At 45.8% G+C, this 21,216-nt stretch overlaps 1 protein-coding gene across 4 annotated transcripts in view; it reads right to left on the reverse strand.

Annotated features, from left to right (window-relative positions):
- Nucleotides 1-21,216, reverse strand: part of RIN2 (Ras and Rab interactor 2) — a 250,694-nt gene that overhangs the window by 96,114 nt on the left and 133,364 nt on the right. For 3 of the 4 annotated variants that reach the window (XM_030915634.1, XM_030915635.1, XM_030915636.1), the window contains one exon: nucleotides 19,948-20,040. In XM_030915634.1, coding sequence (XP_030771494.1) covers nucleotides 19,948-20,004 — 57 coding nt within the window. In that variant the 5' untranslated portion in view covers nucleotides 20,005-20,040. Of the gene's footprint in view, nucleotides 1-19,947; nucleotides 20,041-21,216 lie in introns of those variants that run through there. The other variant, XM_030915638.1, reaches the window with a different exon arrangement.

The following is a 21,216-nucleotide window of genomic DNA, read 5'->3' on the forward strand; positions in this document are numbered from 1 at the left end:
GGGAGTAGGGTGCAGAGTGTGTGCCAAGCCCCAACACAGAGACGTGCACACAAGCCCACAAATGCTCATCTCAGATGAACTTGCCCAGTACTTGGCTGTTGAAAGTTCCAGAAAGGCATGATTTCAACTTCAGCATATAGGTGACTTCTGTGTCACTCGGGAGAAACTGAAATTATTTTTAGTTATGTATAAGTGGTGGTGGATCAAAACTCCTCAGTATTTGGGAACCTCTGAAGGCATTTAATCTTGCCTTGGGGGTAGGGCAGGGAAGGATGTGTGAGGTGAATGATAGGATGGAGGAGGAGATTATAAAGCTGGCTGCTCTGATGAGAGGTGTGTTTGTTTTATGGGCCTCAGTGGGTTACTAACAAAAACTGAAGAGCAGACCGGGCGTGGTGGCTCACGCCTGTAATCGCAGCACTTTGGGAGGCCGAGGTGGGTGGATCACCTGATGTCAGGAGTTTGAGACCAGCCTGGCCAACATGGCAAAACCCAGTCTCTACTAAAAATACAAAGTTAGCTGGGCATGGTGGTGGGCACCTGTAATCTCAGCTACTTGGGAGGCTGAGGCAGGAGAATCACTTGAACCTGGGAGGCGGAGGTTGCAGTGAGCTGAGATCAGGCCATTGCACTCCAGCCTGGGCAACAAGAGCAAAACTCCATCTCAAAAACAAACAACAAACAAACAAACAAATAAACCGAAGAACAGGCACGGTGTTCCCCATGTGTATTTTTTCCATGGCCCACCCCTACGCCCAGCTCTTTCCAAACAGTGGATCTTCCACAAGTGACCAGAAATCTCTGAACAGAATGGAAGGAGGGCCACCAACTTTTGCTGCCCGTGAGTAATTTCTGCCTCTTCAATTTGATTCTGAAAAGCTTTGAACTTTTAAACTCGAAACCTTAGTAAATAAATGATGATGTTTTTGGGTTACTTGGATTTTTCTTAGTCTTCATTAACCTGCATGGTGGGAATGAGAGATTGTTTCCACAGCATTATTTTACTTACCAGAGAATTATCTCCCACCCCTTTGATGTCCAACCTCTTTCTATCTTTTTTTTTGTTTTTCGAGATGGAGTCTCGCTCTGTCGCCCGGGCTGGAGTGCAGTGGCCAGATCTCAGCTCACTGCAAGCTCCGCATCCCGGGTTCACACCATTCTTCTGCCTCAGCCTCCCGAGTAGCTGGGACTACAGGAGCCCGCCACCACGCCTGGCTAATTTGTTGTATTTTGGTAGAGACGGGGTTTCACCGTATCAGCCAGGATGGTCTCGATCTCCTGGCCTCGTGATCCGCCCGCCTCGGCCTCCCAAAGTGCTGGGATTACAGGTGTGAGCCACCACACCTGGCCGATGTCCAAACTCTAAAGTTCCCATGTCCATAACACAACATAATGCTTCTAGGATGAGTCTTGTCTGGTTTTGAAGCGATGGCCCTGCAGACAGATGGGGCATGGACCTACGCTGTCCCGACCGTGGTGAAGTCTCAGAGGTCAGTGTTACAGGCATGAGGAAGGTGAAGAAATACACTTCATTAACCAGCTTCAGCCAAGAGCAGCTGCCCCTTAATGAGGGGCCTTCTTGACGGCTGGCATTGTCCCTTGTCTCACTTACTCCTCCATCGTCTTAGCACCACAGGACAGGGATTTATTAATTCCACCTTACAGATGAGGAAACTGAGGCTCTGAGAGTTCGCCTAATGTCATGCAGCTGGTAATGGTGCAACAGGGATTGGCAGCCCTTACGAACCCATGGCCTTTCCACCAGTATTTACCCAGGAGAGGTACACATATCTTTGATGCACTAAAGGGAATATTGGCTTTTACTACGTTTGAAAAGGTGAGTGTGTGGACTCTGGGCAAGGCCCTGTGGCTATACTCAGGACATATTCACCAGTTTTATCTCAGACCCTGGGGCTCTCCCAAACCCACCTCCACCCTCTTCCTCCCTGAGCTCAGCGTTCCTGCATCTCTGTATCTTCTTTGGCTCCTTGGAATTTCCTTCCTTCAAGTAGTAAGTGGACAGCTTCTGGTAATGGGTGGAACTTCCTTCCTTCCTCGCTCTGGTGATAAGTGGAGGATGAGAATGCACCCAGTGTCCAGCTGAGGGCTGCTTGGCTGGGAGCCAGGGCTCTGTCTGGTACACAGCCCAGGGCAACCCCTAGCTGCCTCCCCTAGAGCTGCCTCTCCCCTCCACGAGACCCAACCCTCTCCAGGACTATGACTGGGCTGTGTCCTCAAAGTTCATGTGTTAGAAACGTAATCCTCAATGCAACAGTGTTGAGAGGTGGGACTTTTAGGAGGTAATTAGGTCAAAGGGGTCTGCCCTCTTGAATGGATTAACACCATTATTTTGGGAGTGGGCTGGTTATCACGGGAGTGGGTTCCTGATAAAAGGATGAGTTCAGCCCCTTTTCCTTCTCTCTCCTGCCCTTTCTCTCTCTCTCCCTCCTACCCTTGCGTGCACATGTACTCTCTGCTGCCCTTCCACCACGGAATGACATAGCAAGGAGGCCCCCACAAAATGCAGTCCCCTCAACCTTGGGACTTCCCAGCCTCCAGAGTGGTATCATATACATCTCTGTTCTTTAGAAATTACCCAGGCTCAGGGATTCCGTTTTAGCAGCAGAAAACAGTCTTAAGACACTGAGGAAGGCTGTGGCAGTCACTCCAATATGTATGTCACATATCAGAGGTCATACTCCAGTGGCCTATAGGACACTCACCCATGCTTTGTCCAGTTTGCCTCACATGGGCTTGTCTTGGCTTTTAGAGTTAAACCTGTTTCAACATTTAAATATAATAATATTTCATACAAAAATCAGGAGATTTACACAAAATAATTCAGGTTTCCAGCTTTTGAAAATTAGAATCCCTGGACCATGACGGTGATGCTGCCTTGTTAGACGGGATATCCACTCTTCAGATGGTTGCAGACCCCCACCACTCCCTATGGTTCTCGTTCTCTAATACTGAGGCCAAATGTCAGGTGCCATTTATGAACTTTCGCCTGGGTTGGCTTCACTCGCCTACATTACCTTCCTGGCCCCTGTAAGCATTTGAGGTTAAGACCTCTGATGAATTCATCCCTGCTATTTTTTTCTTTTTGAGACGGAGTCTCACTCTGTCACCCAAGCTCTGGAGTGCAGTGGCATGATTATAGCTCACTACAGCCTCAACCTCCTGGGCTCAAGCAATCCTCCCATCTCAGCCTCCAGAGTAGCTAGGGCTACAGGTGCATGCCACCATGCCTGGCTAATTTTTTATTTTTAGTATAGACAAGATCTTGCTGTATTGCTCAGGCTGGTCTCCAACTCCCAAACTCATGCAATCCTCCCACTTCGGCCTCTCAAAGTGCTGGGATTACAGGTGTAATTCACCATGCCTAGCCACTATTCCAGCTGTTTCTGACAATCTATATGTATGAGGTAAGTAGTACAGTTCAGGAAAGAGAATGGAACCTGCTCTCGGAGATCAGGCTCTGAATCTTGGCTCTGCCACTTACTCTCTGGGGGTCTTTTTATAGATTCATGGCCCTGGCATGTGTGTGTTTGTTTGTGAAACCTACACTCAGGACTACCTTTGAGAATTCAGTGACAAGATGCAGTTAGTTCCTAAGTCAGAGGTCAGCAAATTTTCTCTACAGAGGGCCAGAGAATGAATATTTTAGGAATTATTTTCTAGGGGCAATACAGTCCCTTTAGCGACCAAGCTCTGCAGTTAATGGTACAGAGGCAGTTACAGACGATGCGTGAGTGAATGGCTGGGTTCCAATAGAACTTTTTGTTTGCTTGTTTCTTTTTTGTTAGAGATGGAGTTTTGCTCTGTTGTCCAGGTGGGAGTGCAGTGGCATTATCATAGCTGCAGCCTTGAACACCTGGGCTCAAGTGATCCTCCTGCCTCAGCCTCCAGGAGCAACTGGGACTACAGGCACATGCTACCACGCCCAGCTCCAATAGAACTTGACTTTCTTAGTTTATTTTATTTTTATAAATAGAGATGGGGTCTCAGTATGTTGACCAGGCTGATCTTGAACTCCTGGCCTCAAGCCATCCTCCCATCTCGGCTTCCCAAAGTGTTAGGATTACAGGTGTGAGCCACCTCGCCCAGCCAGAACTTGACTTTCAAGCACAGATGCCAGCTGGATGTGGCCTGAGTGTCATCATTTGCTTTGTCCTCAGAGCTTGTCTCATTCCCTCTCCTACCCCTCTCTTGTCCACTCCACATATGTCAGGTAGGCGAGTTATTTCAAAGAGTATGAGACGATCCTGAAAAATGCACATGACAGGAGTCTGCAATCCTCCTCTCTGTCTTACCTTCCAAATGGGGAAGGTGTGAGTTTTGAGTTTGTTCTGGTTTTTGCTGAGCAGATTCTGAATCGGGGCAGAGAAGAAAACCATGATACTAAAGACTCCAGCCAGGTCAAGGTGATCTGTACGATAAAGACCAGAAAGTGGGAACAGGATAGAGTAAACCAGAGAGGACCGTCAGGCTGGAAGAGCTTGGGAGAGATGGAGGAAGCAAATCAGAATCGGAGAAACTCACAAGTGAAGGACGGGGAGGAGGGGCACGGCTACCTCAGTTTGAGAGAGCCGCCTGGCACATGAAGAAGCATGTGTAGAGAAAGAATAGCAACTCAATGTCAAGATTTTAAGTTGTGCTGATGGGGAAGCTGGCTGTGGCATCCTTTGAGGGACTCAGGGAAGACTTGAGTTGCACTTTGGTTTTCTTGGTTGATGGATTGTAGACACAGTGTTAATGACAGGTGAGCTTTATGAGGGTGGCACATAGGTGGCACTCCTCTCCTCATACCTGTCACTGCTTCTGATAGCACTAAGAATGGAATCCCAGTGTTCACCCGGCAGGCATGACAGCCTCCGGCCCCTCAGGCCTGCCATTCATTATACTTGCCACCCTTTTTCTCCCTCAGAGCCTCAGATGTCACTCCAGGCCTTTAAACATGTGGCTTCCCTATCTGGGAATGCTCTGCCTCTTGTCTCTTTCTCTCCTGCACAGTTCAGCTTAAAGTCACCTTTTCAGGAAGACTTTCCCCACCCTCCCATGCAGGTAGCCCTGCCCCTCATCCCCATCCTTCAAGTTCAAGTTTCTCCAGTTCTGATTTGCTTCCCCCAGCACCACATACCCAGTGCCCAGGGCTGGCCTCACCATTGTAGGTGTGGAATCAATACTGGCTGAATAAATGAACCATATATAGGCAGTGCATACAGATGTGTACTACATATTTTTTATTCATCCAGCATATATATATATATATAGAGAGAGAGAGAGAGAGAGAGAGAGATTTTTTATTCATCCAGCATATATATATATATATACATATATATATATATATATATATATATAGAGAGAGAGAGAGAGAGAGAGAGAGAGAGAGAGAGAGAGAGAGAGAGAGAGATGGAGTCTCGTTCTGTCACCCAGTACAATAACATAACCTCAGCTCACCGCAACCTCCACCTGCTGGGTTCAAGCAATTCTCCTGCCTCAGCCTCCCGAGTAGCTGGGATTACAGGCATGCGCCACCACACCTGGCTAATTTTTGTATTTTTAGTAGAGACGAGATTTCATCGTATTGACCAGGCTGGTCTCGAACTCCTGACCTCAAGTGATCTACCTGCCTTGGCCTCCTAAAGTGCTGGGATTACAGGCGTGAGCCACAGTGCCCGGCCCATCCAGCATATTTGTTGAACACCTGCAATTACTGGCCAGGTATTGAGCTCAGCCCAGGTAATACAAATTCAGTAAGACACTCTCTCTGTCCTCAAGGAGCATGCAGGACACTGGGTGCTAAATACATGATCACAGTCTTCTTCCTTTCCTTTCCTTTCCTTTCCTTCTGAAATGCCTGATTCAGAGATAGTTAGAGAAACCTCAAAAAAAAAAAAAAAAAAATGTTATTTCCTAATTTACGGTACAGACCAGGATTTCTCAACCTCAGCCTTGTTAGAATTTGGGGCTAGATAATTCTTTGTTGTGGGGGCTGTCCTGGTCATTGGAGGAAGTTTGGCAGCACCTCTGTCCTCTGCCTACTGAGACCAGTAGCACCCCCACCCCAGTGGTGGCAACCAAAAATATTTCCAGAGAACCACTGGTCAAGATGGAACCAGCTGTACCGGAACAGAACCCCAAGTGACCTGCGTCTTTTTGAAACCCCGAAACAAGCCTAGAATCTGGAAGTGGAATGAGAAAGGAAGAAATGCCCCTGGCATGCTCCCAACAGAACATAAACAACACACACAGAATATAAACACCAATTATTCAAGGCCACTAGGGAACAGGTCTGAAATGACAGAACAGAAACTAGGATGCTGAAACCACAAAAACAATGAAATGGCCCCCTCTTTCGACACACATGAGTGCTGGCTGGTCCTTCACCAATGAAACCTCAAGCTCCCTTTATTTCCTCCCCTTCCAGATAAAGACCATTATCTGGCTACGCTTAGCAACAAATTACCCTCATTCCTGACAACATCCTAGCCCTCCTTTAGAGTTACCCAAGAAAATACAGGATGCTAAATTAAATTTAAATTTTAGATAAACAATGAATAAAGTTTTTGAGTATAAGTATGTGCTAAATATTGCATAGGATATACTCATGCCATATCTGGAATTCAAGTTTCGCTGGTGCCCTGTATATTTTATTTGCTAGATCTGCAACCCCACCTTCCTTATAATTATCCAGCGCAAGCAGAAACCCTTTAATGAGCTCCCCCAGCTCCCTCCGACTGAGAACCTCCGATGCCTCTGCTAGTGGACATTCTGTCTGCACAAGCTCAGAAACCTAAGTTTGAGGAAGGATGTCTTCCTGGTGGCCTTTGAGAAGAATCATCCCCAGTTTTTGCTATAGGAAACTCAGAGATGGCCATCGGAAAGGGGTAGTGGTGGGTGGCCAGCAAAGGACAGAGGTGAGGGACAGGTGCAGTGGGAAAATTCAGAGAGGCTCAGCTCACTGGCATCCAGCCCAGGGACCACTCCATGGAAGGTGGTGGGAGGAGAGACTGCCTGTGTCTAATTTCTGAGCCAGCTGAGGCACAGAGTCAGCATCTCAAGGCCCCAAGTAGAGTCGGAGGAGTCCAATGAGTGCTGGGTCCTGTCTCTATGAAATTCCTCCCAAGTTTACACACAGTCTCCATGGAGCCACCACATACTTCACAAACTGTGTGACCCTGGGCAAGTTCTTCATGCCTCAGTTTTCTTAACTGCAAAAGGGGGATAATAATATTGTAAGGATTAAATAAGTTAATGATTTTAAAGTGTTTAGAACAATGCCTGGAACAGCGTTAGTTCAATTTTTTTCTTTCTTTTTTTTTTTGTGAGATGGAGTCTCGTTCTGTCGCCCATGCTGGAGTGCAGTGGTGCAGTCTTGGCTCATCACAACCTCCACCTCTCGGGTTCAAGTGATTCTCCTGCCTCAGCCTCCTGAGCAGCTGGGATTACAGGTGCCTGCATCACACCCAGCTAATTTTTGTATCTTTAGTAGAGACCGGGTTTCACCACGTTGGCCAGGCTGGTCTCCTGACCTCAAGTGATCCGCCCGTCTTGGCCTCCCAAAGAGCTGGGATTATAGGCTTGGGCCACCGTATCTGACCTGTTTATTAGATTAAACATAAATAGTACAAAGTAATTGAATAGGGAAGAAGGCTGGGTTGTGCCTAGGGAGTGGCACCAAAATAGTTGATTTTACCTAAATGTCAAACAACAAAGTGTCTGTTTTTTCCATTTGATCGTTTGTTCCTTTGGCTAATGGCAGTGTATACCAACAATGGAGTTTGAGTGTTCATTTTCCCCAGGATTTAGTTGGCGGGGGGAAGAGTCACCCCTGAATCTTAGCACATTGATTGTGCTAGCACCCATGGATAAATGACAAAGTCAGGTGTTCGACACTGGGTGGGGCACTTTTGCCAGCGCATGTTGCAGGGTTCTGTTTGGCTGAGTCACCCTGCCTCTGAGGATCTCCACCCGTGTATCTGTGTGCAGATGCTTTTGTGAAAGCAAATAAAATGCAGGGACGGGAGTGGGGGAAAGCAGACAGAAAAAGACGCCGGTAATAAAACCAAGGCTTGCAGAGTTATTGATTGAAATCATCAAAATACTGTATCTGAACCAACAGATAGTTATAATCTAGCTGGTAAGGTGGTATCATTCCATTTTCCAGAGAAGGATATGAAGCCAGGTTGAGAATGAAGACGTTTCTGTGTTTTTTGTACAGTCCCGTTCACTCATTGAAATATAGGGTCTGGAGCAGTGGTTCTCCCACCTGGGTGAGCATCAGAATCACCAGGAGAGAGCTGGGCCCCATCCTGTAGTTTCTGATTCTTTAGGTCTGGGGTGGAATCCAAGAAGCGCATGTCTTTTTTTTTTTGAGACAGAGCTCTTGTTGCCCAAGCCAGAGTACAATGGTGTGATCTCCACTCACTGCAACCTCCACCTCCTGGGTTCAAGCGATTCTCCTGCCTCAGCCTCCCAAGTAGCTGGGATTACAGGCATATGCCACCGCGCCCGGCTAATTTTGCACTTTGAGTAGAGATGAGGTTTATCCATGTTGGTCAGGCTGGTCTGGAACTTCCCACCTCAGGTGATCCACCTGCCTCGGCCTTCCAAAGTGCTGGGCTCGCAGGCGTGAGCCTCCACACCCGGCCTCACCTTTGTTGTTGCTGTTTTTGTTTTATCTTTTCCTTTTTTTTTTTTTTTTTTTAAATTTAGTAGAGATAGGGTCTTCCCATGTTGACCAGGGCGGTCTCTAATTCCTGGGCTTAAGTGATCCTCCCACCTTGACTTCCCAAAGTGCTGAGAATACAGGTATGAGCCACTGCACCTGACTTTAGAATGGTTTTTATTTTTGAGACAGAGTCTCTCTCTGTTGCCCAGGCTGGAGTGCAGTGGCACAATCTTGGCTCACTGCAACCTCTGCCTCCTGGGTTCAAGTGATTCTCCTGCCTGGCCTCCTGAGTAACTGGGGCTACAGGCGTACACCACCAAGCCTGACTAGTTTTTGTATTTTTTGTAGAGTCAGGATTTCACCATGTTGGCCAGGCTACTCTTGAACTCCTGACCTCAAGTGATCCGCCAGCCTCAGCCTCCCAAAGTGCTGGGATTACAGGCATGAGCCATGACGCTGAGTCAGAATAGTTTTTAAATTGGGATTATTTTACATGAAAATCTAGATTTCTGGCCTCACTTGGAAAAACCGAAAAACCCACATTCATTCTTGCATGACAAGAATTGGTTGGAACTGAGTAAACAGTTTCTCCTTCTAGAAGAGACTTGTATGCTCCAGTTTTGTTACAGTCCCCACCAATCCCACCTGTCTGACACCAGGCCCACTCACTCATTTTATTTCTATTTGGCCCTGCAGGTTGTTGAGTTTGTGATGGAGCTGTTTTTCTATGTTGTGCTCTCTAAGATATTCCCAGTGTAAGCCACAGCCTGATATTCACACACTTGAGTAATTGCTCCTGAGGCTAGACTTATTGACTGGCTTCTAATGCATAGAATATAGCAGAAGTGATGGGGTACCACTTCAAGACTGTGACTTCCATCTCTCTTGCTCCCTTCTATTTAATTTGCCCTGTGAGGAAGTCATCTGCCATGTCCTGAGGTCACCCCTGTGGAGAGAACCATGTGACAATGGACCGAGACCTGCCAAATCAGTTTGTAAGTGGATTCCTCACCGGTCAAGCCTTCAGATGAGACCATGACCCTGGCCACCAACTCCTCCCAAATCTCATAGTGACCTTGAGCTTGAGGCTCTCAGCTAAACTGCATTCAGATCTCTGACCCACAGAAACTGTGAGGTATGAATGTTTGCTGTTTGAAGTCACTAAGATTTGAGGTAATTAGTTACACAGCAATAGATAGTATAGGTTCAGATTATGTTGTGGAAATGGTTTTCTACGTACCACCATAAAGACATTTGAAAGATTGTTATGCTGGGAAATTATTCTCCATCCAATTTACCTCAGATCAGTGGACATATATATATACACATCTGAGTTCAGGGATTAAAGCAACACCCAGAACATCACTGTAAGGATTTTACACCATGAAAAAGAGCCCAGGAATCCTCTACCAGTATTTAAGTCAATAAACATTGAACCAGCTTTCTCATAGTTCTTCAACCTCATTGAAGACATTTGATTTTTTTTTTTTTTTTTTTTGAGACGGAGTCTTGCTCTGCCACCCAGGCTGGAGTGCAGTGGCCGGATCTCAGCTCACTGCAAGCTCCGCCTCCCGGGTTCACGCCATTCTCCTGTCTCAGCCTCCCGAGTAGCTGGGACTACAGGCGCCCGCCTCATCACCCGGCTAGTTTTTTGTATTTTTTAGTAGAGACGGGGTTTCACCGTATTAGCCAGGATGGTCTCGATCTCCTGACCTCATGATCCGCCCGTCTCAGCCTCCCAAAGTGCTGGGATTACAGGCTTGAGCCACCGTGCCCGGCCGACATTTGATTTTTTAAGGCAAAAATCCTTGGTTAGGGATATTTGGGAACAAGGAAAGAAGAGGCATAATAGAAGTAGCTGGGAATAAACCATTTCAGCAGTAATTATTAAGAAACACTAAGACTTGAAATAGATCTAAAAAGGTGGGGCATGTTTTTTCTGATAAAAAGTGTTTATTGCTATGAATTTTCCTCTGATTGCTGCTTTAAATGTATACCATTGATTCTGATAGGTAGTGTTCTGATTATAATTTTGTATCTTTTTTTCCCATAATTCCGGTTTGTATTTCTGCTTTCGCCCCAGAGTTGTTTATTAGAGGGTTTTAAAACTTCTAGATGAAAGGGCCTTTTTGCTTATTTGAGTTTGTCCTTTCATTGCCACGCTGGCACATGATTTAACAAGTTTATCTATGGATTGGTTAATTGTCTAGAGGAATGTATCTGTGTTTGATTTATGTGCTATTAATGAAAAGGCCAGACACAGTGAGGTTATATACCAGCCTGCAGATTTCTGTTCTGAAGGGAGAACACTAAAGGTTAGTTTTACTGTCATGTAGGATGTTAGCAGTTTTAATTTTAACTCAGCAAACTTATCACAGACTGCCTTTCTAAGTTGACTACAAATACATCACTTGTCAAAGCATTTTTTGAACCAGCTTTACTATTTACTGGTTTCCTCATAAATGGGTGAGATAAAGCTTTGGCAGGTGTTCATTCTATATTGTATGAGAGTCATATTTTAACTTTTTGAAAATTTTACATTGACACATAGTCCTTCAAAACTATATTTTCCTTCTTGGTATCCTTCTAATTATGAAACTTGGAGTTACAAGGAAGCCTAGAGAAATATGTCATTGAGGGGAACCTGGGCAATCTACTTCACTCCTGATTTTTAAACAACGAAGTCCCCTGGTGAAGATGAGCATGTGTTGGAACGACATATGCTGTTAGCATCAGAAATGAATGACCACAATATACTGGAAAAACCATTTATGAAACCATGAAACCCATTGCTTTTTGAAAACATGAAGAGGAATTTCTGTTCAATAAGCTCATAGCATTCCTAGAAAGTCATGCCTTGGGGCACTGACTTGAGTCCTGGAAATGTTTGGAATAAATGGTGAGAGGCATGTGTGTGCATCCAAAAATAGCCAACAGGCTGGGCACCAAAGCTCATGCCTGTAATCCCAGCACTTTGGGAGGCTGAAGAACGAGGGTCACTTGAGTCCAAGAGTTCAAGACCAGACTGGGCAAAAACATGAGACCCTGTCTCTATAAAAACTAAAATAAAAGTTGCCAGGCTGGTGGTATGCACCTGTAGTCCTGGCTACTTGGGAGGCTGATGGGGGAAGGTAGCTTCAGCCCAGGAGTTCCAGGCTGCAGTGAGCTATGTTCATACCACAGCCTTCCAGCCGGGGCAACAGAGTAAGAATCCAACTCAAAAAAAAAAAAAAAAGCCAACAGCTCCTGCAGAGAGAAACCACCATTCCTATGACCTCTCCAGAAGGAGTTTTCTGGGAGAGGGAGCTGGTAAAGAGGGAAGACAGTCACAGAAGAACCAAAGCAGGAGGTCATGTGGGGCCAGGAAGCCACAGGGCAAGTCAGACCAGGTCTGACTCCCATCCCTGCTGTATCCTAAACTAGGCCTCAGTTTCCCCATCTGTAAAAGGAAGGGATTTAGACCAGCTAAACCTTTGCTGTCCAGTCTGGCGGCTGCCGGCCACATGTGGATACTGAACACTTAAAAATGTAGCTGGTCTGGCTGGGTGTGATGACTCACACCTGTAATCCCAGCACTTTGGGAGGCTGAGGCAGGAACACCACTTGACGTCAGGAGTTAAAGAGCAGCCTGCCAACATGGTGGAACCCCTTCTCTACTAAAAATACAAAACAAGTTAGCCGGGCATGGTGGCAGTTCATCTGTAATCCCAGCTACTCAGGAGGCTGAGGCAGGAGAATCACCTGAACCCGGGGGCAGAGGTTGTAGTGAGCAGAGATTGTGTCACTGTACTCCAGTCTGGGCGACAGAGAGAGACTCTGTCTCAAAAACAATAACAACAACAACAACAACAAAATGTAGCTGGTCTGAATTGAGACATGCTGAGTGTAAAATACACACAGTTTCAAAGACATGCAATAATACATGTTTTCAAATAACATGCAAAATAAATATATACCAATTTTGTCAATATAAAAGTGGTAAAAAAGAATGTAAAACATCTGATTAATACTTTTTTGTATCTATCATTTGTTGACATGATGGTATTTTAGATATACTAGGTCAAGTAAAATATATTATTAAAATTAATTCTACTTGTTTTCCTTTTAAAGTTTAAAATGTGACAACTAGATCACTTAAAATTGCATCTGTGGCTTACATTGTTTTCTATGGGACAGTGGTGCTGCAGGTGTCAGTGTCTTTGAAGAATTTATTTAGGGAAAACAAAAGACACATCCACATACAGGTGTATGTGGCACATACATACACAAAGTGTGTATGAGGCACACTTTGCAATACTATTACGAGTAAATTGTCACTGTGCCAATCGCTGTGACTAAATCTCTCCTCACCCTGCTGTTTCCACTGCCAGGTGCTGACAGACCTGTGGGCTGATACACTGTGGGGATGTGGACTCACTGGACAGTGGGCAGGTGACGTTCTGTCTACTCACAGTCCAGGGGATCTGCTGGGAGGCCAAGGGGCAACATTCATCTCCATGGCTTTTGAGCATCCAGAGACCCATGTAAGGATTTGCTCAATGAAATTACTGACTAGCAGGAGTTAGAGGCCAGTCTGGTCAACATGAAGAAACCCCGTCCCTCTTAAAATTACAAAAAATTAGCTGGTTGTGGTGGCGCATGCCTGTAATCCCAGTCACTCAAGAGGCTGAGGCAGGAGAATCACTTGAACCTGGGAGCCGGAGGCTGCAGTGAGTCGAGATCATGTCATTGCACTCCAGCCTGGGCAACAGAGCAAGACTTTATCTCAAAAAAAAAAAAAAAAAAAAAAGAAAAAAGAAAAAAGAAAGAAAGAAAGAAATTACTAAAATGTGGTTTTTGATTCTATCCATTATTTTTCATGCCTCTGCAATCTCTGTCCATAGTACATTGTTATTGTGCATGCAGATGAATGAATTTCCACTTATCTGGAAATAAAAAATCTGAAAACTCCATTGCTGGGAATCCCAGAGGCCTGAGATGTGCAGTTGTATCAGTTCTGGATGACTGAAAAATTTTGCTTGGCAGACAGAATTTTTGAAAATTGAATACTTTTTCAAATGCCAAGAAGAGACCAATAGTTAAGGGAACTCATCTGAGGTCCAGTGAATCATCACCCGCTGGTCCATCTATTTGGTATAGCCAGATTTCAGCAATGTGTTTTCTTCAAAGCTAGTCGCAGTTCTAGTCTTTGTGGTGTCAGAGAGCTCTTCTGCTATTCTCTGAAATATAATGACAGGTTTTCTGTTTCTGAAACACAATCATGATGCACCTTCTTATCCAACCTGTGAGACATGACCAAAGAGGGCCTCTCACGTTGGGCCTCTGCTGCTGGGCTGGGCCCTTGAATGACCCCAGTTGGTTTGTGAACCTAGGTTCAGGGACACTTCTGCAGCATGAATGGTTTTGAGGCCTGGGACAGTAGGATCCCTGTAAGCTAAAACACATTTTCTTCTTGGTCTAGTAAGAACAACTCTCACCCTGTCCCAGAGGCCAAGGGAGGTTAGAAGGCAGCCACTTAGAAAGGCGGTACTCTACACACTCGAGGCTGGTGAGAGCAGGCTTGCTCAGGAAGTCCCAAGGTATGCTGGTAAGAAACTATAACTGTTGACCAGACAGTTCACACTGGTTCTCTTCTGGCACCATTCTTTGCTGTAAGAGGATCCCTCTCAGGATCAGGGCCATGATGACAAAAGGAAAGAACAAATCCCTTATGGCAGATATATGAATTGAAGTTTATTTCCTGGCACTGCATTGAGACCACAGCTAGACCTTCATACATGACATTTTTCCTACAGTTTGATCTTCAGACAAAACTGAAGGAAGATACCAGCTCAGCCCGTATGAGCTCTGTTGTCAGTGGATAAAGTGGGTCTAAGGCCTGGAAGGGTGGTTAGGAGGCTGATGGTGGGAAGTGGTAACGGAGGGAGTGGTAGCAAGGCTGGAGGCCGGGATTGGTGGGTTTGGACCCCAGGAGAGACTCACGATGCTGCAGAGGCAGGACCGGTGGCGGAAGAGTTCGGGGAAAGTGGAAGCACAGTCTGAAAATCTTTGAATGTCAAGGTAAAGGGTTCAGACTTGGTCCTGTGCCAGCAAGGAGCCAGGGTCTTCAAGCAGGTGACATGGATCAGTAGAAACATGTACAGTGTTGGTGTGGGTGGATTATAGGCATCATTTATCATACCCACAATGGAAGAATGAGAACCAAATGAAAGAATGAGAACCCAAACTGGATGGGGAGGATAATGACAAAAAAGAGGTCCAATGATTGCCTTCCAATTATTTATGCTTTACACAAAGTCACATGAGCACTAATAGCCAAGTGGATATAGGACAGGAAAGAAGGGCAAGGACAGGATATAGGACAGGAAAGGTGGATATAGGACAGGAAAGGTGGATATAGGACAGGAAAGAAAGGCAAGGACTTTGGAGAAATGAAGAGGATTTGGGCCAGGGGTGGTGGCTCATGCCTGTAATCCCAGGGCTTTGGGAGGCCAAGGCAGGATGATTGCTTGAAGCTAGGAGTTTGAGACCAGCCTGGGCAACACAGAGAACCCATCTCTATTTTTTTAAATAGAGAAGTTATTTAAAAATAAAAATAAAAAAATTTAAAGAGGAGGATTTGCCAGCATTGGGAGCCTGGATGGTAAGGGGAGTGGGGGTGGCTTGGGGGAAGCTATGGGATTCGGGGAAAGGGGGGATCAAAGATAACTTTGAGCATCTCTGCCCCTAATTCAAGACTACCAATAGCTTTCCCAGCCTAGATGACATCTTTCTTATACAAACTCTTTCGTTCAATATACCTTTGAAATCTGACAGCAGTAGGTGTTCACATTTATTACTTAAAAGCAGGTCACTTTGGCTACCATGTCCAGGGTGTTACCCCTTCTCCCCTACCATGTGTTTTGTTGTTGTTTTTGTTGTTTTTTGAGACATAGTCTTGCTCTGTTGCCCAGGCTGGAGTGCAGTGGCACCATCTTGGCTCAGTGCAACCTCCATCTCCTGGGTTCAAGCCATTCTCCTGCCTCAGCCTCCTGAGTAGCTGGGATTACAGGCGCCCATCACCACACTTGGCTAGTTTTCGTATTTTTAGTAGAGACCGGGTTTCACTACGTTGTCCAGGCTGGTCTCAAACTCCTGACCTCAAGTGATCTGCCTGCCTTGGCCTCCCAAAATGCTACAATATACAGGCGTGAGCCATGGCACCCGGCCATGCCATGTGTTTTGTGGAGCAGGAAGATACAATTTTTCCCAGATGGTTGTGGAAAATTAACAATGGTGCTATGAGTGACTGGAAAATGGGTTGATCTGCATAGGATGGATGTGGCTGGAGCTTCCAGGATGCGATTCCACAGTAACCACGGGGCACCTCAGTGATCCCAGAATGCTCACATAATCTGTGTGTTATCCACACACCTCATGTCCTCCAGCCTATCTGAGTCATGTCCATGAGCCAGGACAGATGGGAAACCACAAATCAAGGCTCGCTACTAGTGGTTAGCAACTCTGGTTTAGAAACACAAACTGGATGGGGAGGACAATTATGAAAAAGAGGTCCAATGGTTGCCTTCCAATCATCTGTGCTTTACACAAAGTCACACGAGCACTAATAGCCAAGAGAGGTATAATACTCATGTGGAATTCAGCTGTGAGCCAAGAATGTGACCAGGAAACCTCACGCTTTATGAAAGCATCCTCTCCAGTTGTAGGGCATCACTGGTGTCTGCTGAGAAGTGCGTTGTAATAGCATCAAGAGTCACTCCAAAACTTAGCTCCAACCACCTTCCTAAATGGTATAATGTCAACCTCAGCTCTCAAGTCAAAGGCCGCTTCCTCAGGAAAGATTTCTCTGCAACCCCAGATTAGTTATATACTCTCAGCATTCCTTTTACATCTCCCATGAAGCATTTTTAAAAAACGATTTATAATTATGTGTCTGGTGCTGTGATTATTTGATTAATATCTTTATTTGCTACCAGACTGAAAGCTCCTTGAGGTTAGGGGTGGCTTCTGCTTTTTCTCTCCCTGGCCACGTACAAAGCTTGGCTACTCATGGGTGCTTAACAGGTGAGAACTGAAATAAAGCATGGTGACTCAGAGCAGGGCCAGTGGGTCCCAGAAGGTGCCCACTGGGTGACAACCCATCTCAGCACGGAACTCCCCTCCAGCTCGTTACAAATGAACCTGCAAAGAGTCAGCACTGAATATCCAAAGGGCAGTTTACTACTCCTCACAGATAATTACATGTGAATGCTGGTGACTAATCAGGGAATAGTCACAGCAAAGAATAACCATGTCTAGAAGGAAGAGGAAGGAGGTGAGTGTGATGGCTCAGGACTATAATCCCAGCACTTTGGGAGGCCAGGGTGGGAGGACTGCCTGAGCCCAGGAGTTCCAAGAAAGAAAGAAGTATAAAGTAACTATATCATTTACATGGAGCATCTGACTTAAATAAATTAAACAATTTAAACTCTGCCAAACACACAAAATTACAGACAAGTTAAATAGTGCAGGCGCCTTTGCCAGTATTTTCATGGGTATTTGACCCAGGAGAGGTTACATGACAGATCTCACCCTTGGAGGGGTCAGGCAGGCCTCTCACCTCTCACCTGATTGGTTCTTTCCTACAGCATAGCCCAGAAATACAAGTCAATGACTTAACTGCTGTCCCACTGAAAACTCAAATAAAAACAAATGTGATTTTCTTAGAACTGCAGGAAAAACTGGCTACAGTGGACTTGATGATAGGTGGTACACTGGGCCCCACAGGGCACCTTCCTAAGAAATGTTCAAAGGCAACTTTGTACTCCATTTTCTTCTTCTTCTTCTTCTTCTTTTGAGATGGAGTCTCGCTCTGTCGCCCAGGCTGGAGTGCAGGGGTGAGATCTTGCCTCACTGCAAGCTCCGCCTTCCGGGTTCACGCCATTCTCCTGCCTCAGCCTCCCAAGTAGCTGGGACTACAGGCGTCCACCACCTCGCCCGGCTAATTTTTTGTATTTTTAGTAGAGACGAGGTTTCACCGTATTAGCCAGGATGGTCTTGATCTCCTGACCTCGTGATCCTCCCACTTCGGCCTCCCAAAGTGCTGGGATTACAGGCGTGAGCCACCGCGCCCGGCCCTTTTTGTTTGTTTGTTTATAGATGGAGTCTTGCTCTGTCGCTCAGGCTGGAGTGCAGTGGTGTGATCTTGGCTCACTGCAACCTCCGTCTCCCAGGTTCAAACGATTCTCCTGCCTCAGCCTCCTAAGTAGCTGGGATTACAGGTGCAGGCCACCACACCCAGCTAAGTTTTGTATTTTTAGTAGAGACAGGGTTTTGCCATGTTGGCCAGGCTAGTCTCAAGCTCCTGACCTCAAGTGATCCGCCCACCTCGGCCTCCCAAAGTGCTGGGATTATAGGCGTGAACCACCGTGGCTGGCCTCCATTTTCTTCTTTTGCCTTGACTTTAAAATTTAACTGCTACGTAAGATACAGCTCCACTGTGCTTCCTGACCATCATAAGGTGGTAATTATGGACTAGCCAATATTTAGGCTGATCTAGACAGTGATTTGGGTTAAGGAGAGGTTTTGGATCATCCCTCTTAACAGGGGAAAATAAATATCTCAGCATCAGATGCAACCCAGGAACCTGGAGGATGACAATTGGGCAATCTGGTGGGCTTAGCTCTTGATCTACAGGGGACTTGAGGCGCTCCTTGCTCTCATCTGCCTCCTGTGGGTGGAGGTTATACAGGTTTGATCAAAACTGAGTAAATCACTTGAGAATTGAGATTGTCTGCAAAGCTTAACTATTAGGATTGATAATTGAGACCATCTGTGTCAACATAACTTAACTCTTTCTTCCAGGATCTTCTTGCCCAGAAAATTAAGGCTGTAAACCAATAAATAACTTCACTGTTTGCTGCAGGAAATGTCTACACAATAATTTGTCCTGGCAAACAATTTTGTTCACCTGGGAAAACAACTCACTTATCAAACAAGGGTTTACTTGTCAAGAGCCACTTCAATATCCTAGTCTTGCTGTATCCACCAATCCCAAGCTATTGTGTCATAGATGTCACTGAAATCAAGTTAGTTCACCACCTTGAAAAATGCAGCTTGAAGGACTTGGACCTAGATCCCCAAATCCTATAAATCTGCCTCTTAATCTCCCCTGGCTTAGGCATGAATAAGACTGTGTCCTGGTGATGTTCTTCCTTAGTTCAGTAAATCTCATGAACTTTGCTTTATCAGCAGGTTCTTCTGATGGACTTTTTTTGTAGAGTCAACAGTTGACACAATATATCAGTTTAGGTCTCTTGGAAACAGGAAACATACAAATAAGTGTTAATAGATACTTATTAACATCCCATAAAGGTTGGTTAATTGTTAAACATAGTCACTTGCCCTCAGTAATAAAATCTCCTCCATCTTCCTCCTCTGGGGACAAGACCTGGTGTTGGAACACCTGCCTATGCCAGATTTCAAGTGCATATTTTACTTCCATTTTTCTACCTTTTTAAACATAATTCTGTGTTTTCAAAATTTTCTATACTCAGGATGCCTTAATTCGAGGGCGAATGAAAGGAAACAAAGCAAAAAGCCACAAGAGGGGAACTGATTCCCAAGTGTAAATTAGAAGCGACCACCAAGTCTTCATTAAATACACACACACAGAGTACATAAAACACCCATTTAAAATCTTATCTCATTAAGCTCACAAGGTAATTTAGTCCCATTAACATCAACATGAACACAGAAGAGTTAGACAGTTGTAATCATGCTTTCTCGTTATCATAAGAAGCCTTTGGGGATGTTTGATAAAATATTCCAGAAAATAATATTTCATCATTCTAAGGTGAGACCCAGGAAGCTGTTTTTGTTTTTGTTTTTGTTTTTGTTTTGGAGCCCTTCAGTGATTCATACAAACAAGCCAAGGAGAGAACACGTGGACGACAGCACTGATTCACTGGAAAGCAAAGTCCAGCGTCCACCATAAAACCCTGCAGCTGGAAAAGGACAAACTGAGCAGCTCTCAAATAAAGACAGCCTCATCCGTCTTGCGCAGCGCGGCCCCTCTCCGTGCCCAAGTCCTCTGCCTGTATGAAAGCACTAAATCACAAACCCCGCAACCTGTTATAAGCCCTGGTAACAATCAGCGGCCGGGCTCAGGCAAGCTCCCTTAGCCGGCGCTGGCTGAGAGAGCAGACTTCCCTCAGCAGCTCCACGGAGCACTGCAGCTCCCAGGCTAAGGCAGCAAGCCGACGATTTGGGATCCCATCAAAGCTTCCTTTTACCTTAAAGAAACTTCCTCGCTTGTCCAGACCGCGGGCGCCCATGGTCCAAGCTGACATTTCCCCCAGCGGGGCTCCACTGCACGCCGGGGACTCCTGAAGGTAGAGACATTTTTAATGGTTAGTCCAGCCTGTAGGAAATTCCTTTCTAAGCCACAGAACACTCACAACAACAGTCCTGCCAAGATCTTTTTCCGTCAACAACACAGTGCCATTTATTTCTCACCAAGCCCTTACATCTCCCTTCAGCCCAATTTCCTGTCCCCACCAGCACAGTTCCTAGACGGCCCCACCTCGCCAGCCCACCTCCCACTGCTGCCGCTGACGTAGAAGGTCCTTGGGACTCCAGGAAGCATAATGATTACTTTGTGTTTGACCTCACGCTGAAATGTGAATGGAACCAATATTAGATGTGCCCGTCATCTGCTCTGAAAGCTTATAGATTGACTGTGGCTGATCACAGAGGGACAGCTGAAGAAGGAGCTTCTGTACATCCCAGGAAATCCTGCTGGAAGGGGGTGAGGTCATCCTTAGTTCTGCAGGCCTCTCCCCCAGGCAGGTCAACAGAAGGGCACTGGGAAGTAATTGCTCGATTTTTCCCTTAGAAATCAGAAATATTTGGATAAAATCTTGTCACTGTTTATAGGGATCACTTCACGGAAGAGGACAACATGTAAACAGCTTCATAATCATCCAAAAAAGAGGAGTTGAATGTAGAGGAAAACTTAGAGGCAGGGTAACACACAGTTCTGAATTCCAACTGTGGCTTTTTGGGCTTGGAATTTCCCCTGCTAGGGCATCAGATCCCAATAATTCTTCCCTTTGGGCCACAAAGCCTTTAACATTCAGTTCTAAGTTAAACATATACACACCTCTGCCAGCTGACCTGGCTCAGGCCTTTGTGCATTAAAGGGAGCACCCCCAAACCCTTCCTTACCCAGTGACTGTCCCAGGATCAAGTATAAAACCACCCTGTCTTTCCTCATTCATCCCTTCTCGCCATAACATGCACAGGATGTAACTCATGCCAACCGTGACGGACACAGAGGAGGGCCAGTGAAGGAAATAGTGAGACTGTCTCTTGCACCATCAAGGAATATTCAAAGTGGTTCAGCTGCAGGGATGGGTAGGCACCAAAGCTAAGGCAGCTGCTGCTGCAGGTTCACTGAGGCTGTTTCATTATTAGCTGAGTGGCAGAGAGCCAGCGACACAAACAGGACATTGAGGGCGACGTTTAGGGATGTTTCAACAAGTGGAAAAGCATGAATTTAT

This window comes from Rhinopithecus roxellana, chromosome 13 (genome assembly GCF_007565055.1).
Source record: "Rhinopithecus roxellana isolate Shanxi Qingling chromosome 13, ASM756505v1, whole genome shotgun sequence".
Classification (NCBI taxonomy): domain Eukaryota; kingdom Metazoa; phylum Chordata; class Mammalia; order Primates; family Cercopithecidae; genus Rhinopithecus; species Rhinopithecus roxellana.